The 27,293-nt window shown below is 40.0% G+C and overlaps 1 protein-coding gene across 1 annotated transcript; it reads left to right on the top strand.

Moving 5' to 3' along the window:
* Window positions 1–627: 627 nt before the first annotated feature.
* On the top strand, window positions 628–27,239 carry sh2d3a (SH2 domain containing 3A). Its single transcript, XM_084714934.1, has 20 exons — window positions 628–776; window positions 1,006–1,097; window positions 1,217–1,334; window positions 2,777–2,806; window positions 2,900–2,958; window positions 3,082–3,239; window positions 12,307–12,346; window positions 12,485–12,601; window positions 13,470–13,613; window positions 15,734–16,026; window positions 16,117–16,202; window positions 16,919–17,038; window positions 19,814–19,971; window positions 20,112–20,306; window positions 21,284–21,445; window positions 21,858–21,973; window positions 23,116–23,287; window positions 23,390–23,501; window positions 24,421–24,606; window positions 26,468–27,239. Exons 2-20 carry the CDS (start codon window positions 1,008–1,010, stop codon window positions 26,659–26,661), a joined length of 2,550 nt encoding a protein of 849 aa, XP_084571060.1. The 5' UTR covers window positions 628–776; window positions 1,006–1,007; the 3' UTR covers window positions 26,662–27,239.
* Window positions 27,240–27,293: the final 54 nt, after the last annotated feature.

Genomic DNA, 27,293 nt, shown 5'->3' with positions numbered 1-27,293 from the left:
ACTTTGTCAGATTGTCAGTACTTTCACAATGATACCGTTTGTACATTTTGGTTAATAAATCTTCCCTACTATAATTTTTTAAGAGTTTGAATGCAGGACTTGTACTTGAACTACAGTATATTATTTGTAGTATTGAAACCTTTGCTTAAGTAATCTGTATTAGTGGATATTGACTTTACTGTCACAAATCGGTGGAGTGCACCTTTAACTCACTCTGTGTCACTTTTTACATCAACACTAGGTGTCAGTCTTATACACATCACCGATTTTCCTGCAGATACAGTATCTCCTGACAGTACACTTGGACACACAGTTTGCCAGACACTCCACTGTGCATGCATGCCTGTCTCTGACTTGACATGTTGACAGCCGCCTAACAGTCGCACATTTTCATATCCCCCTTCTTGTTTTTCTGAACTCTATCTGTCTCTTGTGACAGGCCTCAACCTGCGCTCTCCTCCTCCTGAGAGCTCATGCTAATTCCTGCGCTGTGATTTGCCGTTTCCCGAGGGGCACCGTGCGCCCACTGTGCAATCTGATTGGCTTTTTGAGTGACCCTGCAGGTTTGAGGGGGAGCGGGCTTCCACCGATTCCACAAAGAGAAAGTGAGAGGCACACTTGATGACAGACATTTCAACTTAGAGGAGAGCAGCTGCAAACAAGGAAGGAAAACAGAGGGGGAAGTAAGAAAAGAAAGGGGCATTATGAGATAAAAATATTACAAGAAGAAAGAGAGAAGTGATATCCCAGAGTGCCTCGGTGGACCCTGTAAACAGGTAGGTGTTACATACTGGAGCTGCAGCAAGGCAAATAACACCAGGGCTCTCTGCTTATGTGTCTGGTCAGCTGATTTCTAAAAGTAAGCTGGTGTCAGACCACTCTTTCATTTGTACTTTTCTCAGAAACTTGTGCAGAAAAAACATGTACAAGCGTGTGTGTGTGAGAGAGAGACTGTATACGTGTGCTGGTATGTAATCAAGACTCTTTTCTGCCTTTGCTGTTCAGACATGAATAATCGCTCCATTGCCTGGTGGCTGAGACAGATCGGCCTGTCCCAGTACACCAAGACACTAGAGAGTGAATATTATGGTCTAGAGGTATGTCAATGTGCAAAACCTCCATGTTTGTTGATATCTCTTCTTTCTTTTGTTATGTCTTTCACAGTTCTCTATATCTTTTTATTCCTTTCACACTCTCTTTTTGCGTTTCTCTTCAGGGTTTGCTGAACGTAACGGATGCAGAACTGAAGGATGCAGGGATAGAGGATGCAACGCACAGAGAGACCATCCTCAATCAGCTGTCAAGGCAGCGACAGAGACTGGACCCACACTCTGGTGATGCTCACTGGCCACATGCAAGCACGCATGCACACAAGGGCTTCAATAAATCGATAATCATCAAATTAAATGTTTATCAAGTGGAAACATTGTAGAGTGTGATATCCAAGGCTGGATTTACTAAGCAAATCAAACAACTGAGCCCAGAATCCCAGATTTCACAGATATAAAGAAATTTGTCTAATACAATTTAAATATTTTATTTTAAGTTTTGCATATATTGCCACATATATTGATATCCTGGCCTGGGTATTGTTTAAATATTTTTTAATAATAGAGTGAGCCCAGTATTGTCACTTTTGTCCAGAATTAAATCACTACTGGATGGATTTCTATGAACTTTGGTGCAGATGTTGATGTTCCTCACAATATGAATCATAATGCTGACGGTCCTTTGACTTTTCCTCTAGCGCCATCATCAGGTCAAAATTTGATTTTGTCTCATTCTTTAGTTTATGACCAAAAAAAACCCTGCAAAACTAATGAGATTCCCATCAGTCTCAGATGTACTTTGTCCTTACTACTAATTAGGTACAAATTAAAGGTGCAATAAGCCATTTTGGACAAAGATAGGTAATTATTATGTCTCATTCACAGTCTCATCAAATTCTGAGACTCAAGAATCAACTAACTTGCTGACCTGTAATTGGCAATTAGGTTAGATTATCTAAAGCCTGAAAACAGAGCCAAGAAACAGTGATCAACATTTTTCATAATGTTTCTGACATTCTATGGACAAAGCTGATAAATTGATCGACATATCAAGAATGAAAATAATCGTTAGTTGCAGCTGAAATTGATAATGGAAAAATATCCTTATTAACATTTATTTATTGATTTCAGCAATATCACCCAGTCCTAGAACATGCTCAGTATTACATGCTCACACTCTGTGCCAGGCACACAGTTTTATTTGCTTTTAATTTCATTTATTTACATCAGATTTTGTTTACATGCTCATCTCAGATATTTGTTTATTCAAGTTGTTGATGTCCTCAAGTAAAAATGTTTCTGAGCTATGAAACAAGCCTAAAAATAAACCCCTATCTTTTAATCATCCTTTTCAACGTGCAGAGAGCAGCAATCTGAGGAAATCATTCATGCTTAGCGTGACACTTTGCACAAGCTCGTTTATCAAATCGAGCTGTACAGAAATTTATTTAGGGTGTTTACAGGCTTCTCCTGTTTAGTGTAATTCCAAGACGGTGAATGTGAAAATCTAGGGCTCAAGGCCTGAATAAATTATGATGTCACAAGTTAAACTATGTCTTGCAAATATGTGTTTATATGTATATAGCAATGCACCAATTAAAGGAATAGTTCAACATTTTAGGAAATATGCAACTGAAAACAGGTGGAAACAGCTACCCTGACTCTACATCAGGTGACAAAATCTACCAGAACCTCTAAATTAACACGTTAAATCTTGTTTGTTTCAGCTTCATATTTAACGGACAGACAAGACAATGGTATGGTTCTTCAGTTCTTTGACTCTCTGCAATGAAGCGAATACACATATCGTCCAAAAACTATTCTTTTAAAATGTTCATTTGTCCTTTCAGGTGTGAAAATAGAGCGCAGGGTGAGCCGAAAGTACTCCCTGGGATCGTCTATGGATCTGGTGAGACCACAGAGTCTCCACAACACAGCAACACAAATTTACGATTTCCCATAACAGTAAACGTCTCCTCACAACAAACAACTCCAGGACTCACAGTATTTGGGTTGCTACTATTCCCTGCAGGTAAAGATGAGAAAGGATCTGTTTCGTCAGAGCGTTCTGCCGCGCCTCCACCGTGCTGATAAAAAACACCGCCTTTCCGCTTCCTGCTCCCAGCTCCGCCCCCTGAACGAAGACAATGCTATCAGTGAGACAGAGTGCAGTCAGGACAGCAAAGGGAGGTAAGATGACCCCCAGTGGTTGGTGTGTGTGTGTATGTGTGTCTGTGTGTGTGTTGGTGTACGAAAGGACGTGATAGTGATTGTGTGTCTGTGTGTGTGAAACATCCACTTTCATCCTTGGAAGCCCATGTGTTTGGCTAATAATTAACCAGTGCCTCATAAAATACATGTCAGAGTGTGTAAGGTGAAGTGAGTGAACTCATCAGTCAACTCAGTCGTCTATTAATGGGCTGAAAAGACAATATGAATGACGACTGATTCACTTACTTTCATGGACCAGGAGCAAAGGCAGCTTTTTCATGACTAATATAATAAACAACACACCTTGGGACTTTGATATTTTGGCCACACTTCCCCCCAGTGAGAGGTGAAGGACTGGCGTGATAAAGCCCAGTGTGTGTGTTTGTAAGTTGTTAATCTTGAAGTGCAGGTCTTTACAAAGAAGAAGGTCAGGGTTCCCACACATTTTTACCAATGAATTTTCAAAGCTTTTTCACAACTTTTCCATCCATTCCATTTTATTTAAATAGTTTAAAATAGGTAGGCATATAGCTGCAAAGATATCTCTGCATTCTGTTTTAAAGAGCATATTTTGCATCTGCTCTACAATGTCCCGGGCACATACCAGGTTTTCACCTGCTCTGGACTTGCAGGTCCATCCGTTTGTGTCAGGGAGCTTTGTTCAGGCTTTCAGTGAACATCATTGCGTAACCAGCCTGCCTGAACACTTCTCTGACAACAGGCGATTCGAAGATGGCTGCAATTCCGAATGTGCAGAGATCCGCACACTTTGTTTCCTCAACAGAGCTCTGAAAGCTCACTTGATTTAGCAACACAAGCTGTACGAATAACATGAGTCCATCTTCTTCGGTGCCCACATCATTTCAGCTGGTAGCAGATCATTAGATGTGGCAATGGACTGGCCGAGTGTCAGCTGAAGTTGTCTTGCCGTAATGTTGTCTGGCCTGGCTACAGCAGATGAGAAATATGTGCTGACACTGGCAGTCTTTTGATTTGCCTTTTGGTTGTCTTGTTGGTTTTTCCCTTTACCATTGTGGACCAGAGCCATTTCTAACAACGTCAGACATTTTAGTGCAGAACCTACATCCAGCAGAGCTAGGGTCTGAGCCTGTCTTAAGCATTATATTTGTTGTTTAAAAGTCATAACTTACTGAACATGCACTTCTCAGGCATTTTTGAAGACAAGCATAATGTTAGCGCTTGCTAACTTTATTTGTTCTGTGAAGATTCCCATCACCAACTAGCTGTGTTAGCTGCATTTGTGTATCAAGTGATACTAGTGACATTTCAGGGCACAGCAAACTACAAACTACAAAAAGATACGTTCATTCTTACTCTGTCCCTGGTGCCTTTAAACCATGCAGATAGATTTGGTTTTACGTGCTCTGATTGAGAGATACTCAAATCTGAGATTTCTGTTGTGACCTGCATACAGTTGTTTTTTCAGGGATGATATTTCAGTCATTGTGGATAATCCCTAAGACCTTACTGTGAACTACTCTCTTCTGAAAAAACAGTCCCTGTGCAAATGGCTAAAAAAAGGTCTGTTGACTATCAGTGAAAATGTATTTCACTCACCTCCATTATAGTCAGGTAGGGACAGAGATGTCAGAACCACAAAGTCAAAACCATCTGCATAACTAGATACCAATAGATGTTGAGGGAGAATATATGTTTTTGGAATTTGTGTGAACTGACCCTTTTAGATACTACTGCCTTCCTAATACCCACTTGCTTAGCCTGATGACAGACTGAACTGTCAACTCGTTGCGCTTCATTTCCAGAATCGATCAACTCTGTGGAGTGGGCAGATTCGAAGGTGGTGGAATAATAAATCTGAATACAGCAGTTTGTGATTTATATCTTAAGAATATACTCAAGTTAGAAAACAAAAAAAAACCTCACTTACCTCAGTTGGTCTCTAGCCGATAGTTTTGGTTTTATCCGGCTTGTCAGCTTAAAAATGAAGCACACAATTAGTTGATTATAAAACAAAATAATCAAACATTTTTTCAACTCTAGGAAATACTACAGGGAAATACAAAGTACTATTAATAGTTACATTTTCTTGCAGCAGAGCAACTAAACTGTAAAACATATTAAAACTTTCACAGAAGCCTGATTATATTGTGCATCTGTATTATTTGGGGGAAAAAAGTACACAGATTGGGATCAGGAGCAAAAAACATGAGTCGTTCGACCTTTCAACAAGAAATCTTAGACACTTGCTTGTAGTGTATAGTGCCTCTTGTTTAGGGGCCCCCGACACCTTGTGTCAGATGTTTTTTCAGTGCACATAAACCCAAATTATCTACACGGCTAGATACTCTAAGAGGTAATTGAAACAATACTGCATGTGTTTTCAAATTTGAGTAAACAAACCCTTTAATTTAGTTGTAAATGTTGTTTCCTTCAGAGATAATTGAGTTATATCCAAGGGGAAATGCACATGGATTCTTCTGCAGGGATATTTTCTTTTGCAGTAACAACTGAGAAGTGCTGTAAGTGTATAAATGGAGGTTGTCAAGTTCAGACACATCTCTGCTGCTCATCAGTCCTTAAGTACTGAATGCTAAAAGCCTCAGAGGTAAGGCTGGATGGCTTGATCCCCAAAGTGCTGATGCTAAAGATATGAAGTCTTGTTTTGAGTATTTCATATGAGCGTCAATAGGATCAATAACCAAAAAAATGGATCCATCACACTAGATGACAGCCTGGGCACATGAAACTTTTTCTTAGTGCTCCAATCTTTCCATCTCTGCTGCTGTTGTGTACCTTTATTCAGTGATCATTCAAATCTGTATTCACCACCAAAAACTTTATCCACTATAGCTCTTCCAAAAATAAAAATTCAGTCATTATATCCTCACCCTCATGCCGATTGAAAGTCGGAATTATTTTGTCAGTCTGCAAAACACTGCTGGAGTTTTGCAGCAAAACAGCACTGCAGAATCTCCCAAACAATGGAAGTGAAGGGTGACCAGTTTTCAAACGGACAAAACAGCCCCAGACAGAACATAAAATGCCTCCATACTGCTCATCTGGTGTAATCCAAGTCTACTAAAGCCCCAGAATACCATTAGCACACTGTCATGCCACACATTACCAGTTCAGATGGTGTGCACACGCACATGAATGTAGCTCCAAGCTAAGGATCTACAGTGAAGATTTAGGCTAAAACTATGGTGTAAATTATGTTTTTCAAGTCAACGTGGCATTTTTTTTTTTTTTTCTGTTTTAATTCTGGTCACCACTCATTTCCATTGTTTGGAAGACTGCAACACTGTTTTCTGAAACCCCAGCAGTGTTTTTGTGGACTAAAAAACTAAACCTGACCTTCAATTGGCATGAGGGTGAGTAGATAATGACTGAATTTTCATCCCTTTAAAAAAGGTCCACCTAAAAAACACATTATCAGATTAAGCGTATGCTATATTTAGAATATTTTCACTGCTCTACTTTGCTGTCAGACAGTCTTTTCCAACAAGAAACTGCCATTACGTACTGTAAGCCAAATGCCCCTCTCTCCAAACCAACCAGACACAGTGGGCGAGTTGGGCATCCACTGCTTTGATCTGTTAGTTTGTTGGTGGGCAGTGAATCCAAGCCATCCTTTTAAAACACAGAAGTCACACAATGACACAAACAAACTAAACAGTTCAAGGCAGCAGTAGACCAACAACTCCTGTGTCCTGCAAGGTAAAACTACTGATTTCAGATTTGGAATGTGGTTGCTATGAAAAGAGCAATATTTAGCTTATATCATGGCAGTTTGACAGCAAAGTAAACTGGTGAAAATATTCTAACTATAATGTACACTTAAACTGATATTATATATTTTTTTAAGGTATCACTAAAGAAGTGTTTTAAAAAAGACAAAGTGTCCATAATACCTCTTGTTGCTGACCTTGCTTAGCCTGTCAGATTGAAACCAAATTTTGTGCTATCGCCCACCCCAGTGATGCTCCGTCCTGATTGGCTGAGACACGTTCGAAACAAACCGATAAGCACACCTGACCGCACAACAGATACATATTAATGCGCTGTCCCAAACTCACAGGAACTAGCTAGCTAGTTTTTAAAGGATTCTTCAGGGAGACATTATTAATATAATAATTATCGATTATCTAAAGAGGAATTATAAATGTATGGGTTTGTCATGAACTAACTAGTTGCACAACATCTGTTATGACCTGGGAAAAACCTGTGTTGTGCAATAATTTTCAGTTTGTGTAATAAAAAGTCAGTCAGTGGACTTGTCAGTTTGTTGTAGAGACCAAATCAACACCATATGTGGGGTTTACTGTCACATTCCTCTCTGTACAGCTACCTACCATATAATGCTGACTGTAGCCAGGTGATGTGTGCGCTCGGCTTGCGTCGGTATCCGAGGAATGCCGGGCAGATAGCGGTGTTTCAGCACCGGGCCCTGCCCGCCTGTCTGCCTGCCCGCCCGGGGCGGGGAGAGGGAGGAGGGCTCGGGACAACTTGTGTGAACTCGTCCGAAACTGCGCAGGGAAGAGGAGGAGAAGGAGGAGGAGGAGGAGGAGGAGGTCGAGGGGGCTGGGAGGGACCCGGAGAGGAGAATGCTGAAACACCACAACTCCACAGCTGTTGTTTGGTGGTGTTAGTTTGGACCACAAACCATAAAACATGTCCGGGACGAGGGAGCTGTGAGGAGGACACACAGGTAGGACCGTTGGTCGCTGGCTGCCAATAGAACGTTTTTAAACAACCGTTAAGTCCGTTAATTAGCGCGAGACTTTCGGTCAAGACCGTTTTTTGACAGTTGATTTAACTTTTGATAACCTTTCTTAACATTTATTCCTCTTTTCGAGCCGACATATGAAGCCGTTAAAGTCTCGCTTTTAGCGTTTTTAGACCAGAGAAGTCGACAGTTACTTCTTGCTACCTGTAGCCTTGCCAGCTAACGTCACCTACCTGTTGCACAATTGCGAAGCACTGGCATTCAAAAGATTAGCCACATCGTGTTCCGAGGAAGAGCAAACGAAACCAATTAGCTAAAAGTAATCAGACTACAGTAATTTCAGCAATAAGTTTTTAATTATCACCGAGGAAGGTCAGTCGACAGTTGAAGTTTTGATTAAAATAGTTTGAAACATAAACATATGTGGCGTCAGGTTGCATTTCTCAATAGCGGCTCTCCAGCACATTGCACAGGTGTTTCTGTTGTTACCTGGGCCAACGCCCCTCAAACAGGATGTTGCACCCTCTTATCTCATAACAAATGTTAAGACTGTGATTTATTTATCTGGGTGTCTGTGTGTTTATGTGTGTGTGTGTGTGTGTGTGTGTGTGTCCACCTACTGTCATTTAATTGTGAACGTTAGAGCTGTGACAATAAATCAAATAATCAATTAGTAGTCAATTGTTAAAATAGTCATCAACTATTTTGATAATTGATTAATCAATTTGAGTAATATTTTAAGAAAAAAAAAAGTCAAAATCTTCAGATTTCAGCCTCTTAAATGTGAATATCTTCTGGTTTCTCTACTTCTTCATGACAGTAAACTGAATATTTTTCACTTACGGACAAAACAAGACATTTGTTGATGTCATTTTGGGCTTTAGGAAACAGCGATCAACATCTTTCACCATTTTTTGGACACTTTATAGATTAAACAACTAGTTGATTAATTGACAAATAATTTTCAGATTAATTGGCTATGAAAATAATTGTTAGTTGCAGCCCTAGTGAACATACAGCAACAACAGTCACCATTTTATTCAGTATATCCATCTAATTCAGTCTGGCACAACAGACCTTCAATGGATGTTACTTTATGAAAGTTGTAATATTGAGTTTTTATTGACACTGGTTTAAAGAGGTCTGAATTTATTAATTTATGATCATTTTGGATGCTGTAGAGTGTGATGTTGCATTGAACTGTGAGTGTTATCAATATTTTATCCACCCTCAGTATATTGCAATCATAATACACAGGGCTGCACAATTATTTACAATAGTATCCAAACTGCAGAAAGCTGACATTTTTATACGAAAGAAAAAGATGTAAATATACAGCATTGTAATGAAGTACTGTAGAGCTGCAGAGATGCCCCGGGCTAAAAATCTTGTTCTTCAGATGTTTGTTTGGTGCAGACACCAACAAATGTTACATCAGCATCATTTGATAATTTTTTTCCAGTGAAAAATAAAAAATTGTGGTGCAAAAATGATCATTCCCTCTAATCGTGAATCATATTGCAGTGTCTGTGCAAATAATCACAATATGATTTATTTATTTATTTTTTAAGCATATTGTGCTACCCTAGAGTGTATGTCTCTGCTATTATTTATTTGTGTACATCAACAGTTGCCATTTGATGAGGTACACAGCTAATAAATGTTACTTTATGAAGGTTATAGTGTTAGTGTTGGTAATTTTGAATACTGTAGTTGTTAAACTGTTCAGCGAGTGCTTTTAATATTTTATTCACTGTATCCACCATTTCATGTATAGAGTGTTTCTCTGGCTAGTTAATGAGCCTTTACATGATGTGTTTGGTCATTTACAGCTGAACAATGTGCAAAAAAATCCTATTGTGATTAATTTGGTAGATTTCATCATTTTAGTGTGAATGGTAAATTTTGCATTTCATTTTCACGGCAAAATTCTAAAAATGATGATGCGATTGTTGCTGGGGTCTGAACACTTCACTTACATCTGTGAAGTATGATTAGTTCGTCACGGCATCTCTGTAGCACCACAATGCTTCATTCATAATGGTATATTGTGACACATTTTTAAATTGCAGCTCTTGTGATTTAGATATTTCACTTGTCCATATTTCAATTTCAACAATATTTTGATTAACTGTTAAGCCTTAATCACAACATGAGCTGTAGTGTAATGGTGGTGTAGAACTGAGCTGAAATGATCAACAGATGAACAGAGAGTTAATCTGAAACTAATCTGATAACATCAAACACCAGTCTTGTTTTCAGGAAGGAAATGCCAAACTTAGTTTTGGGCTTTTCAGTGTTAAGGCTGCAACTAGCAATTGTTTTCATTATTGATTAATCTGTCAAGTATTTTCATTTTCCAAGCCCGAGGTGATGTCCTCAAATTTCTTGTTTTGTCTAGAATCCAAAGATATTTGGTTCACTGGCAGAGAGAACTAAAGAAACCAGAAAATATTTGTATTTGAAAAGGTGAAAATTTGGATTTTTTTTAAAGATTCAAAACAATAATCAATTATCAAAATAATTACCAATTCATTTAATAGCCAGTTAATAATTCATTGTTGCAGCTCTAGCTGTTTTTTTGTTGTTGTTGTTGGTCTTTTGTGATAGTAAACCAAATAAGACAAAACAAGCAATTTGGAGACAAAACCTTGGGATTTCATGATGGTCATTTTTCACTTTTATTTTTTTATAGACAGAGCAATTTATCATGAAAATATCTGGCAGATTAGTGAATGATGGAAAAAAGCGTACTATAATAGCAGCCCTAGTGAAGAGTAGGAAATGAGATGAGACATTGGAGAGATTGCAGTAGGATTTGTCAGTTGCTGTTTGTAAAGGTAGCAGAAAGACAGTTGATTGTTGAGTCTCATTTCCAGGTCGTCAGATACGAACATTTGTGGTTGGTGAAGCATCCTGAGCACGGTAACATAAAGAGAAAATAAGAAAATACAGGCAGAGGACAGAGACACCACCACATGCTTCTTTTGGATCATAAGTGACGACTGAGATTATTTTTATGTCTCCACTTTAATATTTAAGAAAATCCCGTGCAGTTTGCCTTTAAAAGCTGTTGTTAAGAATAGTAAGATTATGTTAATGTTTGTTGTAAATCCCAATAAACAAATGGGTAAATAAAAATGAAAATAAAAGGAATAATAGATTAGCGCAGGCTGTGGAGAAGGCCCTGTAACTTCTGGTCCAGTGAGAAGACCATGACTGTTGCTGCAGTTTCACCGAGGTCATGTGTCCTTGTTATTCTTGTCTGGGACAAGAGCCTTTGAGGACTTTATATTCTGCAGTGAAAAACGTACATGTGTTGGGCATATTTTAGACTCATTCCCTCATTTTAGACCTTATGTGATAAAATATTCAGTATTTCTCCACTAGAAATTTACTCCTTGCAGCTTGGAGAAAGCATTGCAACAGCATTTAGACATTTATGTGAATAAAATTTGTGATTCTCATTTCAGTTCATTCATTTTTTATGGAATTTAGTACTAATTACGGGGAAAATTGAGACACTTCTAATACAATGACTTTGTTTGATCTTATTTAGTTGTGTTTATGCCTGTAAACTAAAATACAACTATTTTACAGGCTATTGTTGGTATTCAGATAACCCTGAAAGAACTGCTCTAAAACTTGCAGAAAATATAATTGACTCTATACATAAATAAATATATAACAAATGCATGCATTTAGAAACTTTTGTTTTGGTGTTTGGATGGTGATGTTGGATGACTTTGATTCATGACCTCAGTATTTCTAAAGTCCTTGTGCAGCCGTGTTGGTGTGACAACAAGGGACCTGTTTGTAGATGGATTTGTAAATAGAACAAGTTTGTGGAGTTTATTTTAACAGCACCACAAGCTACAGCCTCCAAATAAACAAGTAAACCTCACACCACTGTTTGTGCACATCCCTGCAGCGGTCCCTGAACACATGATGTGTTCCACATTGTTTCCGCGTGTTCACACAGAGACAGAGGCAAGCATAGATGTAGATTTGCTAGAATGGGCATTAGTCCATGTGATGGCTGGGAGTTATCTAGTTGCTGAGCCCTGTTGTGAGTTGTCCATCTGTGAGACTCATGTTTACAGAGACAGGAAGGTGGACGCTTTGGGAGGAAGGAAGGAAGGAAGGAGGAAAAAGAGGGAGGCTATTAAAAGTCCTTCAGTTTGCGTCCGTGTGTTAATGACAGACACAGACCTTGGCATTGGCCTTCTATCCTTGTGCTGTTGTTCATGTTCAAAAGAAAAACATGCCACTATCCTCTATGGCTCCCTGGGCTTTACTTTAGTAGCTCCAAATCACCTCTTTTCTCTTGTTTTTCAGAAAGAGGAGAGGTGTCAGCGCATACTTTAGCCAGCTCAAGGTAAGAGGTTATGCAACTTTTTTCTCTACATATTTTCCTGCATACCCTCACACATACAAAATATGAGCAGAGAAAACATTCAGAGTAACTGTGGTCTCTGCTGGGCTTCTGCTGCTGCTGCTGATGTGTGTGCTGTAGGTGTTTGGTGGACGGAGAGAGATGGAGACATTAAAGAAAGAGCTGGAGGAAGAGCTGAAGCTCAGCACTGAGGACCCGAGGAGCCATGCATGGTACCATGGACCGCTGAGCAGAGAGGTGCTCAATCGACTACTACTGTATTTATATTTAAAACATTTTATTCACACAAATTAAAGGAATAGATTTGCTATTAGTTGCGCTTGTTTGCTTTCTTGCAAAGTGTTAGATGAGATCGATAGCACTCTCACCTCTGTGCAAATGGATATTAAAGGGATAGTTTGGATTATTTGAAGTGGGGTTATATGAGGCACTTATTTAAAGTCAGTTTATTACCTACAATAGATGGTGGTGTAGGAAGATAAGCAATGCACTGCTGTGGACAGGGTCAGCAGCAAAATGTAATTTAGCCACATAAAAAAGGTCCACCAAAACAAAATCAATATTGGTTTAAGTGTATGCTGTATTTAGAGTGTTTCCATTCCTTACCTTGCTGTCAGATGTCCTTTTCCAACTGGAAACTGCTGCAAAAACAGTAATTTTACCCCACAGAACACAGGAGTTGTTGGTCTGCTGCTGCCTTGATCAATTTATTTATATGTCTGTTATCGTGTGACTTCAGTGTTTTAAAAGGTTAATGCGAATTCACACAATAACACAAACAAACCAACAGATCAAGGCAGTGCCATGTTCTGCAAGGTACAATTTCATATTTTGCCAATGGAGTTTGGTTGGTTTGGACAGAACAGTTTTTTTTTTTTTTTTCATATATAACAGTGGTTTTTGGAAAAGGCTGTCTCATGGTTTTAAGCTTCTCATCTAACTCCAAAAGAAAGCAAATAAGTCTAATTCCAAAATACCAGCCTCTTGCTTTAAAAATCTTGTACACCGTGTCTGACTTACAGTAAGTTAAAAAATGGCACAATTTCAACACACATGTGAACCTTAATGCCCAGCTCGCCTCGTTAACCTGCTGCCTTGTCTCCAGGCTGCAGAGTCTCTGTTTGAGAGGGACGGAGACTTCCTGGTTCGAGACTCAAGCTCCGCTCCTGGTGACTACGTCTTGAGCTGCTTTTGGAAGAACGGCCCCATGCACTTCAAGATCATACGAGTGGTCCTCCGTCCCAAAAAGGTGTGCTCATGTTACTTATGTTTATGTCTGGCAAGTGGGGAATAATAAATTATTTATTAAGCAACCGTTCCAAATATTCAATGGATCCAGCTTCTTAAACGCAACGATTATTTTTTCTGTTTTATATACTTTTTCATTTAATTTCTTTGGGGTTTTGAGCATTGGTTGGGCAAAACAAGCATTTTGAAGACGTCACTTAGGGCTCTGGGAAATGCTCAGCTTTTTTCATTATTTTCAAAGTTTTTGCAGACTAAATGGTTAGTCAAACAATTGGAAATTGTATAAATTTTTTAAAGATACCTCAACTCAAAAATGTGTTTTTCTTCTGGTTATGTCTCGTGGAGTGGTGTTTTATGAACTTGACTATACTGACTTGTAACTGTGCAAAGTTTATCAGTAGAGAAGTTTTTCACATTCATCTACCGAAAAGGGAGATGTCTCTGCACTTTGCTAAAATCTGAGATTCAGATGTACCCCAGGCCCGCTAGAATTGGTATGTAACAAATTCAGAAGGCCATTGCCAGAATGCAGGCAAAGAAACGTGAAACCACGAGCACAGAACAGACTTGTCATTCCAGAGGGAATGAGTTAGCATTCACTGAATCAGCCGCTGCCTGTTACAAGCTAACAAGCTAACAAACAACTTAAACAAATAAAAGGTGCTAACTACACTGAACATTCTGATGCATCTGTTTAGTCGCCTTTTTTGATGCACAACAGACCTCTCATCTGAGTTTGTTTCTGACTGAGACTCAAACGTGTATGGCTGAATCTCTTTGATGTTTCCTCTAACGCTAATTCTATACACAATCTTGATGCACACTGCTCTTTTCACCTAAGGTTGGATTCCACTCACATTTGAACCAATAAAGTACAGATACTGGTATCTGGAATTCATTACCGGTACCCAGTGGTACCCTTCTCTGGTTCTTTACTCTCTCTGTAATGACAAAAAATTGATTTCAGTCGTAAAAATAAGTCTAGACTTCTCAGTTTTAACATTAACATTTATTTGGAATATTTTGTCATTTATTTAGAGCATTTTACACACCATGCAAAATAAAATTCCTCTGTTATCTGTTACCAGGGCAACACTGTTGTTTGTGTCACAGAGGAAACACACAATATCCTTCCTGTTATGTTGTTGTCATCATTACCACTACTGTACTTGCATACTTTTACTATTAGTTTCATACTAAGGTTTCAGACAGCCCAATAAATCTCACACACTGTTGAAGTGGAACTTGGTTGGTATCCTTAAAAGTACAGAGTTGAGTATCCAACCCTACTTTTCCCAGTCAACCAAGCACAAGCAGCAGTGGTTTCTGGGGCACAAGGCCAGATCCAGAATTACTCAGTGAGGGAGAAAGAGATGTGCTTCCAGCTCCTTTTCAGGGTTTGAACAAAATACTAATCATAAAGGAGCATTTTTTACTGGCATCTAGCAGTTAGCTTGCAGATTGCAGACACCACATCTCACTCATAGGAGAACCTACAGTGGCCACAAAACTTGAATGGCGTATCTAGAGTCAGTGTTTGGTTTGTCCATTCTGGGCTGCTATAGAAACATGGTGGTGCAACATGACAGCATTCATGGAAGAGGACCTGCGCCCTCTGTAGATTAAAACAGCTCAAGGTAATAAAATCCAATAATTCTCATTTTCAGGTGACGATACACTAATGAAAACATAATTATGAATATTATATTTAATTTCTGGCATGTTCTGCCAATAAATCCCCCATAAGTCTAACACACTAGACCTTTAACAATTGTTTTATATTGAGAGATACTGTGTATCATGACTGTAAATGATGTTCTGTCAAAATAATGCAAAAGAGTACAAGCAAAGAGTCTGGAACACTGTCTTTGCAGAGGTTTTATGTATTTTAGTAGTCAGCTGATGGCAGGTGATCCTGTGCTCTCACTTTGTTGAGGGAAAGTATGTTGTAAATAAATGTTTGTGCAGGTCATCAAACAAAAAAAAACAAAAAACAATGTCTTGTATGTCAAACATTCACCTCCTGTAGGTTATGTGGGTCAGTATCTCTAGATGTAGTTGTACTATTCCTTTAAAGGCTCTGCTTGACATTTTATGTGTGTGCCTTCATCTGTGCGACAGGGCTACTCTCGGGAGCTGTTCCAGTTTGAGGAGGATCGCTTTGACAATGTTCCCGCTCTGATCCGATTCTATGTGGGCGGGCGTAGGCCCATCTCCCAGGCCTCCGGCGCTGTGATCTTTCACCCAATCACACGAACCCTCCCTCTGCGAGTCATCTCCGAGCGACATGCAGAGTCCAGCAGCAGCAGCAGCAGCAGAGGTGCAGGGGGTGAAAAACACACTCAGTCCGACAAAAGACGCAGCTTCAGCTCCACACACGCCGACACACTGCAGGTCATCAATCCACTGCTGAGGTGGGAGGAAATCTGTTGAAATGTAGTGAAGTGCACTGAAACACAAATACAATATATATGCTGATGGCCTTTTTATTTTCTGCATGGCAGGAGTGGAAGTCAGCCTGCTAACTTAGAGAACGTGGGACGGAGGCCCTCGCTTCAGTCTGCACAGTCTGACAGCAACCTACGAACTGGTACATTATCATAAACGAACGGCCTCTGCATACATGTATCTGTCACCGCTGTTGTCCACTGGTTGCAGCTCTGTCACTGCAGCCACTGTGCTTCCAATGAGCAGAGCGTCTTGTTTGCAGCTCATGTGGAGGTCTTCTCTCCAGTCCTCTATCTTAACACACCAGGTCTATTTTTGCCAGAGAAGCCTCCCCATAATCCCTGAAGCGTGAAATTCGCTTGTAAATGTATTTAAATGCTAATATTTGCTGACAGTTGACGTGAAATTAATATTTAATGATGGGTTTTATTTTTCCTTCTTTCTGTCTGTGTGAACATACAGCAGTACCAGTTTTCCCTGTGCTATTATACATATTCTATGAATTACAGATACAAAATAGTGATAAGACATTGTGCTGTTTATCGTAGTTAAATTATATACGAAGGATCTGTTGCCACATTTATTATAAAAGAAGCTGCCAAGTTTTCAGTATGCTTGTAAAACACACAAAACATCACGAAAACAACTCTAATAATATTGGCACCATTTTTGAAATACTTCCAGCAAACATTTGTGGACGTTTGAACCATGACAACCCAAAATGCATCAGTGGACATTTGGGGTCAGCCCATATTGTTATTCTGGACCAGATTTCAGAAAAAAAAAAAAACATCAGCAGGCAAACACCGAGTCTTCACACTATCATGTTTTTTTTATCTGTTACTCTTCCTCATCCAGGTGTTCCACAGAACACTCAGTCAGAGGACACTGGCCCCGCCCCCATCTCCCCAGTTTTTCGCACAGGCAGCGAACCCTTGCTGAGCCCACGACCACGACACACACGCCCTGTCCATCCAGGTAATGTGCACACACACATCTGAATACTTTTATTACTGGTCAGATTTTTTTTTTTAGCTGTGGAAGAAGATAGCTACACGCTCATCCCCACAATGCAAAAACTGTATAGAAGAAAACCAATACCCTGAACTGGCTTGAGTGTGCGACTGTCTTCCTCCACACCTCTCCAACACTGGAGTGCGTTCCTCCTTTTTTGTCATCCAGATTAAAAAAAAACAAAGGTGAGATTTAAGGGGATCTATTGGCAGAATATGGCAGAAATGAGACATAGTATTATAAATATGTTTTATAATGTGACAGCGCTGTGGTTAAGATCTGGGTAGGGACCAAAAACATTCGATTAAGGTCAGGGAAGGGTCAGATCAGGGTTTAGGTTAACATTATCACTCTTGCGAGATCTTTCACAGGTCTGGGGTTCCCTTCTAGATATGACAACATGGGCCCTCCTTCACCATGTTGAATCGCCATGTTTCTACTGTGGCCCAGAGCGAACAAACCAAACACTGGCTCTAGACACAGCCCTGTGTGTTTTGTGTGAATATTGCTGCCACCATCGATTCTCCTCCCCACCTAGATGAGAAGAATGAGACAAAGTGTTTGCACTCTGCAAGCTCACTGCTAGATGGCACTAAATCCTACACATTGGGCCTTTAATGGCAGAATGAGAAGGACTTCTTTAAAAAACAATGTAAAGTCTCTCACAAAAATAATCCTCCCTCGATCATCCGTGGGTTGGGTGGTGTCTGTATCTGCAGACTCTCTGCCCTCTGCCTGTATAATCTTATTTTTCTGTGTTCAGGACATTTCTGGGTATCATTCTTTGGGCAGTGATTGTGTAGCCCCTAACCATTACAGCACGCAGAGTGTGAGGGCAGGACTCTATAAAAATGCAGCAAGCAGGCACCAGATCGTAAGCCCGCATCCAAGAAGAAGCTTCTGGTGTCGTTGAGCTGGGGAGGAGGGGCCAGCTTTGAATGTTGTGTTTATAAACTGACACCTGGATATTCTACGTATTCTACCTTTAAAGCAGAATGCCCTTTTAATAATCACTTGTTAGGAACCATAACCTGTTTGCCAAGCAACAATTGCCACCTTGACTCCACAACAGTTCCCATAATGGAAGATTACTGTACATAACAGCGTGCCTTCACAAGATGCAGTGTGGTTTGAAGCACACATGCCTTTCTGTTTTGGTTCAGACATGATGTCTAAATGTATCCCGCTGTCCAACACAAAAAGCATTGTAACCTCATTAAGAAAAGGGCTGAGAGAAATTGAGAGAAAGGCTGGGCAAGCAGACAACAAAACCAAAAAGAAATTAAATTATATTGTATTTGCTGCTTATTTAAATGGGAATATTTACTGAAGAACTAGTGAAACTCTCAGCAGCACTCATGCTCTGATTTCATGCGTTACAAACTCCTAAAACTCGTTCAGAGTGACAAATCAGAAATGCATTACGAATATGAAGCCTGTCTGTCACGCCCATGGCCACAGTTTAGGACACAGAGGTCATGTCCTCAATGTTTTTCTGTGAATTTGTTGGTTTTCATTATTCAGTAAAAACTCTGTAGTGTTTTTGGGCCCATTCCTTCACCAGCATTTTATTCCTGGCAGTGTGGAAGGAGTCTAACAACATCTAAACCTTGTTGAGAAATAAAATGATAATGCTTCATTTTAAAGGTTTGTAATTTCATAGTAATTTCCTATAGGATGTTTCCTGGAAAGATGTTTTTAATCTGGTAGTAATTACAGGTAAATTAGAAACCAAGTTCTGAGATAGAGTTACTTCTGGTCAGTAAATTGAGCTTGTTAGCAGTTGTTAATTTTCAGAGGAGTTTTGATGATAGAACTAAAAATTGTGGATGAATGTTACAGGACTTTGATAAAAGTAGGATTGTATGAGGTAGTTATCTATAGTCAGTGTATTACCTACAATAGATGATACATGTTTGACGTTGTTTCATGATAACTCATTGTTATAACATAAAATGTTTCACATTATAACATAAAAGTCACTTTAAGTGCATGCTATATTAAGAATATTTTCACTGCTTTACTTAGTCATCAGACAGCCTTTTCATCTGGAAGCATTGTTAAATAAGCCCAATATCGCTCTCTCTCACTCAACCAGAATCCTTTTGCAAAAACAGTCATTTTACCTCGCAGAACCAGGAGCTCCTGGTTGTCTGCCACCTAAATCAGTTAGTTTGTGTTATTGTGTGACTTGCGTGAGTCCAAGCTAACCTTTTAAAACACAGAAGTCACAGTTAAACAGAGAAACTAATCGACCGAGGCAGCAGTAGATCAGCTACTCCTGTGTTCTGCGAGGTGAAATGACTGTTTTTTCCAGTGGAGACTGATTGGTTTGGAAAGAGTGATATTTGGCTCATATAACGTCAGTTTCCTGTCGATAAAGGTTGTCAAGGTAAAGCTACTGACCGTGTCCAGCAGTACATTGCTAGCTGCTAGTACTTTTCTCTGCTTCTCCAAACTCGTGGCGTGTCGATCGCCATTTACTGTACTGTACACTGGCTATGGATAAGTTCCTCATATCATCCCACTTCAAATAATCTAAACTATGCCTTTAATGTCTGATACACTGGGGAGTTGTTGTAGGTCAGGGCCAAACATCTCACCACACACAACAGTGTGGTGACAACATCCTGTAAACTGTGTGTTCTGAGTGTTTCTCTTAAACATTTATGAGACACAGCTTGAGTCTGTGAATGAGGCTGCCAATGACACACACAACTCCGTCCTCCGTCCCTGCAGGTGGTGGTGTAACTTTGCGAGGTTCAGATGGACAGCTGCACCCCAGAGCTCCTCCTAAACCTCTCAGGGTCTCTGCTGTCTTCCCCAACGCCATCCCTCCACCACCTACAGATCAGGACTACGACCCCTCCTCTTTCTACGACGAGCTGGTCGTCCAGGTAACAAACGTGTCACAAATCACTCACAGCTCAGGTGATTGCGCATTTTTCTGTTATCTCACTTTCTGTTGGGGAAATGAGGAAGACCGTATAGGCTGTCTGTAAATCCTTTGTGGAAACTTTATGTCTACTGTGTCCAGGTACCACAGTCCGGGCGGAAGGGTCATGTGGACCGGCTGCGTGCAGAGGAGAAGTGGCAGAGTCGGGCCCGCCTCACAGAAACTTCTTTTGGCTTTCTGGAGGCACAGAAAAGTGATGCAGCTTCACAGGTGCCGGTGCTGCCACAGAAGAAGGCGGCAGCGGAAGTTGAGGACTGGCATTTTGAGAAGCCACGGGTTTGTATCAGTTATCCTGAATATATGTATATTTACATTTAACTGTGTTCCCATCTTGTTTTTGAACTGTAACAGTGATGTAATGTTTTAAAGGACAACTCCTGTGTTTTGAAAGTATTAGCTCTTTAATTACAAACCATGTACACTTGGTTGTAAACAATGCACGCTGTACAGGTTTAGCTTTTCACATATTCTTTTCCAGGCAGCCTTGTTTTCCATTGATTTCCTTATAATATAAAAAGTTGACTGTTGAAATCTGTTGGAGTTGTAAATGACAAAACTGTCAACTGTGCAGTTATTTTTGTCAGTGCTGTTATATTTTTCATATATTTTATAGACCAAATAACCAATTGCTTACTAAAGAAAATAATTTGAAGATTAATTTGAAAATGAATATAACTACATACAGCCATATTACCATGCAACAATAATGTAGTCTTGACAAAAGTGAAAGCAGACTTGATGTTCAGTCTTTGTTTTTGTTAGACCTACGCAGCTCCAGCTTGTGCAAATGGATTTTCATATCAAACAGGAAGTAAAATGATTTGTATTTAATATTCTTCAGCATGCAAAGCTTCTTGTACCATCCTGAAACAGAGTAACTGTTAATGTACGGGAATATAGTCATCCAAAAATACCCCTCAATTTTAAAGATGGTGATTGAGAGAAACTCATCAGGATGATAACTTTGGAAAAATGCACATCTTGCGTCACACTGTACACCAGCAACCACAGCAACATAAAATTAAACTTTACTTGTTCCTAAGGTCATGTCTAGATGGAGCTTTACTTTTGTTAAAGCTGAGACATTCCTGAGAGAATCTTTGCATCTGTCTGCATGTTGTTTCTAACCTGTGATTGCTGAATTAATGGCTTACTGACTGTGTTTTTGCCACCAGGTGTCAGAGTGACGCTGCATGTGACAGTAACAGCACAGAGGGTCAGTTCTCTACTAATGTTGCAATATCCTTTTTCAGGTGGAGTCGCAGTCCTGTTTCCAGTTGGATCAGTTTGAGTCGCTGCTCTTGCCGGACAACAACAGACCTCTGGACCCTAACGTCCTGCTGGCACTCAAAGAGATCTTCAACCGATCAAACGCCAACAACACCGCTCTGCACATGCTCAGTGTAGACTGCCAGGTAGCTCTCAACCATCTAATTTCGTCAAATAGATCTTCAGAATCAGTATATAAATTTCATTGTTGTTGCTTGCATGCTTAATAAATGCAATGCAAAACAAAAGTGTAACATCCCATCAAATTGCAGAAAATAGGCCAAAACCGTCCTATTCTGAATGATGCATGTTGCCTCATGTTCTGAAGATAGATAAAGAATAATGTCACTGTTTCATAACATGTATTTTTAACACGTGAATCTTTCATTTAAGTCCAAAATTTAACTTTAAGTAGTTTAATGATTATTGGCTGCGGTTTATAACGTGGTGTTTTCATTAAAATCAACAAACCAAATGGAGAGTAGCTCGAATAATCACTTAGTGAACAGATGTTAAAACCTGAATGGGCACTGATTTGTCATTGTTGTGGTACTGCAGGTTGCACGCATCGTTGGAGTCACTGATGAGCAGAAGAGAATCATGGGAGTTGCATCGGGGCTGGAGCTTGTCACTTTGCCACACGGACGCCAGTTACGACAGGATTTATTAGAAAGGTACGTGCAGCAGCTGACACACTTCACACGCTTAAAAACAGATGGATGAGCAGAAAGATTTAAGATTTAGTTTACCCATATTGTGAAAAAAACAAATTTCCACAGTCATCCCGAGCGTTATCCAGTCATGCAGATATCTATCCATTTCTCATTGCTGAATCTTGTTTTGGGTGCTGAAAGTAATAGAAAATTAAATTGACAGCGACATCTTTTCCCAGAACCAGTGTCCTCGTCACTTAATAATACAAAGAAAATAGGACTATTTCTTTAGTGGATTGGTGAATTATAGAGTAACTGAACCACTGTGGACAGAAATGTTGCTCATTTTTCTCAATTCTGAGAGGCACTATAAATTTCCATTCACCTTTACTGTATTGGGGTGGATAGATACCACTAGGGGGAAGTGAGAAAACCACTGACATATTTAATGTTCTGCCCGTCGATACCATGTTTCTCCTGCATGGTGTGGTTCGGCGTGACCCCCTCTCACCATTTTTTGGCTTTCCGTTGTCAAAAGCTGTGGATCTTACCTGGAACCTGGTACTGTTTTATGCTGAAATTTCCTTATTGGAAAGCGCTGCCCCTTTTTGCTCTGTGCTCCAATAACAGCTGAGCAAGCTCTGTACCTCAATCAGCTGTATCCTTCCCTGTAAAAGCGTCATATAGTCACACCTCAAATTAGCTAACAGAGCCAACTAGATACGGTCCAGTCACGTTAGGTTTTGGCCTAGTCTTGTTTGGAATCACCTCAGTCAAGGTTCCAAGGGAGATGCGCTAATGTGAAAACACTGCAGAGCACTGATTGGTCAGAGAATTGTCACTAGACACTTACTGCATTCAGTCTTTTTGGAAACAAAGTTTGTCTCCTTGCTGTGTCAGTCATCCTTTCTACATCCTCCTTGTTCCTGTGTTTCTTGTACGTTGAAGATGACGTTACAGCACTTTTGCTGTGCGCCGTCGCCATAACAATCAGCTAAGACTCCCGCCTACGTTTAGGGGGTATTACCTGCAGTCTAAAATGAAATTGAGAAAAGAACCTGGTACCAAAGAGTAAGTTAAGCCAAGCTGTACCATGCAGTGGGAACACGGCTTAACACACTCACACACATACCTTTAAACCACTAATCTTTAATTTTTTTTAGGCATCATCTAATAGCACTGGGAGTGGCGGTGGACCTCCTGGGCTGCACGGGGACTGTGAGCCAGAGGGCGACCGTTTTACATAAATTAATCTCATTGGCTCAGGCTCTGAAAGAACACGCCTGCAACCTCTTCTCCTTCTCAGCCGTGATGAAGGCTCTTGAGATGCCTCAGGTGGAGTAATGATGACTAAGATAAACTTTCTCTATGCAAACTGAAGCAAAGTGGAAGCTGGCTGAAGTTACTCGTGGTATTTTTGTGCGTGCGCATGTGCAGATAATGCGACTGGAGATGACGTGGCGGGCGCTGAGGAGGAACCACACGGAGACGGCGGTTTTATTTGAGAAGAAGCTGAAACCCTTCATGAACTCGCTGAACGAGGGAGACGGTGAGTGGTGGTGTTTAAGCAACATTATTCAATCGGCAGATGTTTTTGTCCACTGCAACTTTTCAGACTGAGGAGCTGCATTCAGTTTGTTTTTTTTCTTCAATGTAAATTAAATAGATTAACAGAAAGGTTAAAAAAAACTATTGAAGGCATGGCACATGATATAAAAATACTGGTGGTATAATTATTTCATGTGTATATATGAGGGACTGTTGAATCAAGAGTATTTGTCGGTTGTTGTTTTTAAATGCACCAGAAAGATTCTAAATGAATGATAATGTTGCGTATTATGCCTTTAAAACACGCTCATCTTTGTACATTAGCAGCATATGTCAACCACTAATTGAAGTTATTTGTGTCACGCTGGGAAAACTAGATTCCATAAGCCAAACTTTATTTTTACAAATCCATGATTTTGCAGTATGGTAAGGAAGAGCTCACTCCCTCACTGTACATAGTATCACAGTTTTTTTATTTTTTTTATATATTTTTTTTTTATTTCCCTTGTGTCTGCTATAAATCGCAAAATAGGGCATTTCAGATAAACAGAATTGCGAATGTATGCATACAATACTCACTCACTTCATGGAAAAGTCTGCTGAATGTCAATGAACAATGTATTAAAACCAAACAGATGGAGAGAAAAGATACAGATGAAAGACATTTTATCAGACTTCACACACATCCCTCTGGAGCCACAAAAGGCTTCACATGATTTTCACATGTGCAGTGGTACAGACTTTGATGTGTAAAATCAGCACATTTCCCCTTTAATAGAGTGAAGATCTAGGGGGAAAAACACCTGTTACTCCAAATAAATAGCTGTGTGACTCGGTTTTTAAAAAATGTGTTGAGTCTTGTATGTGCTGTGCGTGTTGAGGCTCTGGCTGCCATCTCATGATTTTTTTTACTTCTGTAGACTCTGTAGTCCACGGTCCCATCGCTGTGCCTCACCTGGTTCCTCTGCTGATGGCGATGGAGGGCGACGACCCGGTGGAGAACAGTGAGCGAGGCTGTCTGCTTCTCTACAACGTCCTCCAATCAGCTCGCAGTGCTGCGCTGCACGCACAAGATTATCAGCAGCATGCACACTCTCTGCTCGCAGGTACACACGCACTGATGATGAGCTTTTAATAGACTCACTTACAGACAATAGGCATCAGGCAAAAACATTAGTTAATAATTAACTTAAAGGGACAGTTCATCACGAAATCAAAAATACATATTTTTCCTCTGTCCTGTGGTTCTGTTTATCCAATTAGATAGTTTTGGTGTGGGTGGCTGAGTTTTGGAGATATCAGCTGTAGGGATATCTGCCTTTTCTCAAATATAATGGGACTATATGACACTCAGCTTTTGGTGCTCAAAGCACCAAAAAAATTACATCTGAAAATAAATCATGACCCGGTTACTAAACATAATCCACAGACCTTATTGTGAGCAGTTACAGGAAGGAACTATTTTCTTTTTACCGAACTACAAAACACCAACCATATCACAGCGCAGAAGGAAGTGTGCATCTACTCATGGACAAGAGGTTACAGCTCAGCCAAGGAGGACATCATTAATGTAAACATCTTGCGCTGTCAAAAGCACGAACCTCTCATCCATTAACAAATGCAAGTTTCCTTCTGCACAGTAATGCAGTTGGCGGATGGTAGAAAGTAAGTAGTTCCTGCATTAAACTGCTCACAACAAGGTCTGGGTTATCTTGAGAAATCAGGTCATGATTTCTGGAGAATTCATGCAGATGAGGCGTTATGCTAGAATTCTTAAGTCATACAATTGATTTTTTTCTTCTGTGGAGAGAGGCAGACTTTCTGTACATGTGAGTTTTGTTTGTGAATTGAGGAAATTCTTTTAAATCTCTTGAACATGCCACTAAAAGCCACACTATTTAGGATTTTCCTTTAAAAACAATGTACAGTATAAGCTCATATAAAAATAATCCCTGTCAACCATCACTTAGGACCAAAGAGAATTGTGTCGTGGTGTCTGTTTCTGCAGAGAACCTGCCGTCTGCCTGTATTTTACTATTTTCTCATATTCTGCTGTTTGGGACGTTTCCTGGCCTCAGCCTGTTTGGCAGTGATCTGTAGCCCTAAGGCATTACAGCACACAGTTTTTGAGGTCAGGACTCTATAAAAACGTAATAACCAACGGTTACAACGCATTGTGTGTCTATTTCCTCTGTGCTCTGTTTGTGAGAGCTACAGAAAGAGAAAGACTAAGGGTCGCAACAGACTTGCGCAGAGGTGAAACTTCTATTCTGGGCTGTAACTGTTTTTGTTTGCCTGTTTCACATTCATTAGCATTCAAATTAATGCAGAATGTTCTCCAAATTAGTTAGTGTCTGTTACTGAGTCACAAGAAATCATTAATAATTTTGTGGAGGGAGTAGATGTTTATAACAGTTAAACTGAGCAATATGTTAATGGAGTTTGGCTGGCAGTGAGTCAGGCAGCTACTTAACACAAAGTCCAGTGTGTATTTTCAGAGCAGAGGGCTTTTGTTTTCAGGATAACAAGCTTAAGTTCATATTGACACACAACTGACAGTTAAAAACAGCTGATCAGCTCACAGTGTAGGACTCGTTGCTGCTTGTTATTGTCGAGTTACAGCACGTCTTGTGCTCCTGCAGCCTGCCTGAGCTTCCTCGAGTCTGGGGAGGAGGGGGCAGGGGGAAACAACTCGCTTAAACCATAGATCTTAGATTAAACACAGTGGTCTGGTTTTAATCCAGTCAGGGCACTTTGTTGCATATCATCCCCTGTCTCTCTCACCCACTTCCTGTCTCTCTTCAGCTGTCCCTATCAAATTAAAGCAAAAATAATATTTGAGAAAAAGGATAAATACACTGGCAGGAAGTATTATTCTCAAAAACTGTGTTCATTGTTAGACTGGTGTGAAATTACATCAGTTGTGGTTTCTGATCTGATCCAATGTTCATCGCTCTTCTTTCACAGGAGGCTGGGAGCCGATCCCCGAGCTGCTGGAGGCTTTCCGTACAGAGTTTGCCCTGCGGCTGTTCTGGGGGCAATCAGGGGCAACGGCCGACAGGGAGGAGCGCTACGAGAAGTTTGACAAGATTCTCTGTGTCCTCTCAGATAAACTGGAACCCGTGGAGATCACCCCGCAACAACCTGACCCTCTGACCTGAGCCTCACGGCCTGCTTCACTAAGCGCAAGGTGAATTCAGCACTTTCTTCACGAGAGGGAAATATAAAGCAGAGAGTGAAATGTTTTTTATTTGAGATCTCACCCCTGAGATCCCACAGACGTAAGGAAGAGTTATTTTTGAGACATGAGAGACAGTCAATCTTGTCAAACCACAACTTAACTTATAAATGATTGAGTTACATCTGGAGTGCGTGCACCGTGAGCGGTCCTGCACTGAGAGAGAGGCTGCGTTGGATTCATTTTTATATTTCAGGAAATTGTTTACCCAAAAACTAGAATCTGTTTACTTCTTTGAATGTGCATTTTTGATACTCGAGACACTGTTTTTTCATTCCACAACACTTGTTTGATACTTGAGATTCCAAAGGACCAACATGAACACTATGAGTCAGTTCCCTCTGTACATGGACTGCTGCTGTGAGGGACACACTGGAAACTTTGTTTGTCATTTCAGTGTTTCTACTGTAATAAATGTATTTGTTTGTTTTTTTGTTTTTGTTTTTTGCTGGCAGTTTTTGCATGTAATTTTTCTCATAAATACTTAAAAGAAACACAAAAGACGAGTTTTTTTTCTTTTCACTTTATGATTCAAACGATACATGTAAATACATT

The sequence above is a fragment of the Lutjanus erythropterus genome, chromosome 3 (genome assembly GCF_056507025.1).
Source record: "Lutjanus erythropterus isolate fLutEry1 chromosome 3, fLutEry1.hap2, whole genome shotgun sequence".
Lineage (NCBI taxonomy): Eukaryota > Metazoa > Chordata > Actinopteri > Lutjaniformes > Lutjanidae > Lutjanus > Lutjanus erythropterus.
This window is presented reverse-complemented; position numbering and strand designations above follow the sequence as displayed.

Excerpts from the sequence above, each read along its gene's own strand:
- sh2d3a (XM_084714934.1), top strand. The coding sequence starts at position 1,008 with ATGAATAATCGCTCCATTGCCTGGTGGCTGAGACAGATCGGCCTGTCC. Across the intron at positions 3,240-12,306 it reads AGTCAGGACAGCAAAGGGAG|AAAGAGGAGAGGTGTCAGCG; the intron begins GTAAGATGACCC and ends CTTGTTTTTCAG. Across the intron at positions 12,602-13,469 it reads ATGGACCGCTGAGCAGAGAG|GCTGCAGAGTCTCTGTTTGA; the intron begins GTGCTCAATCGA and ends CCTTGTCTCCAG.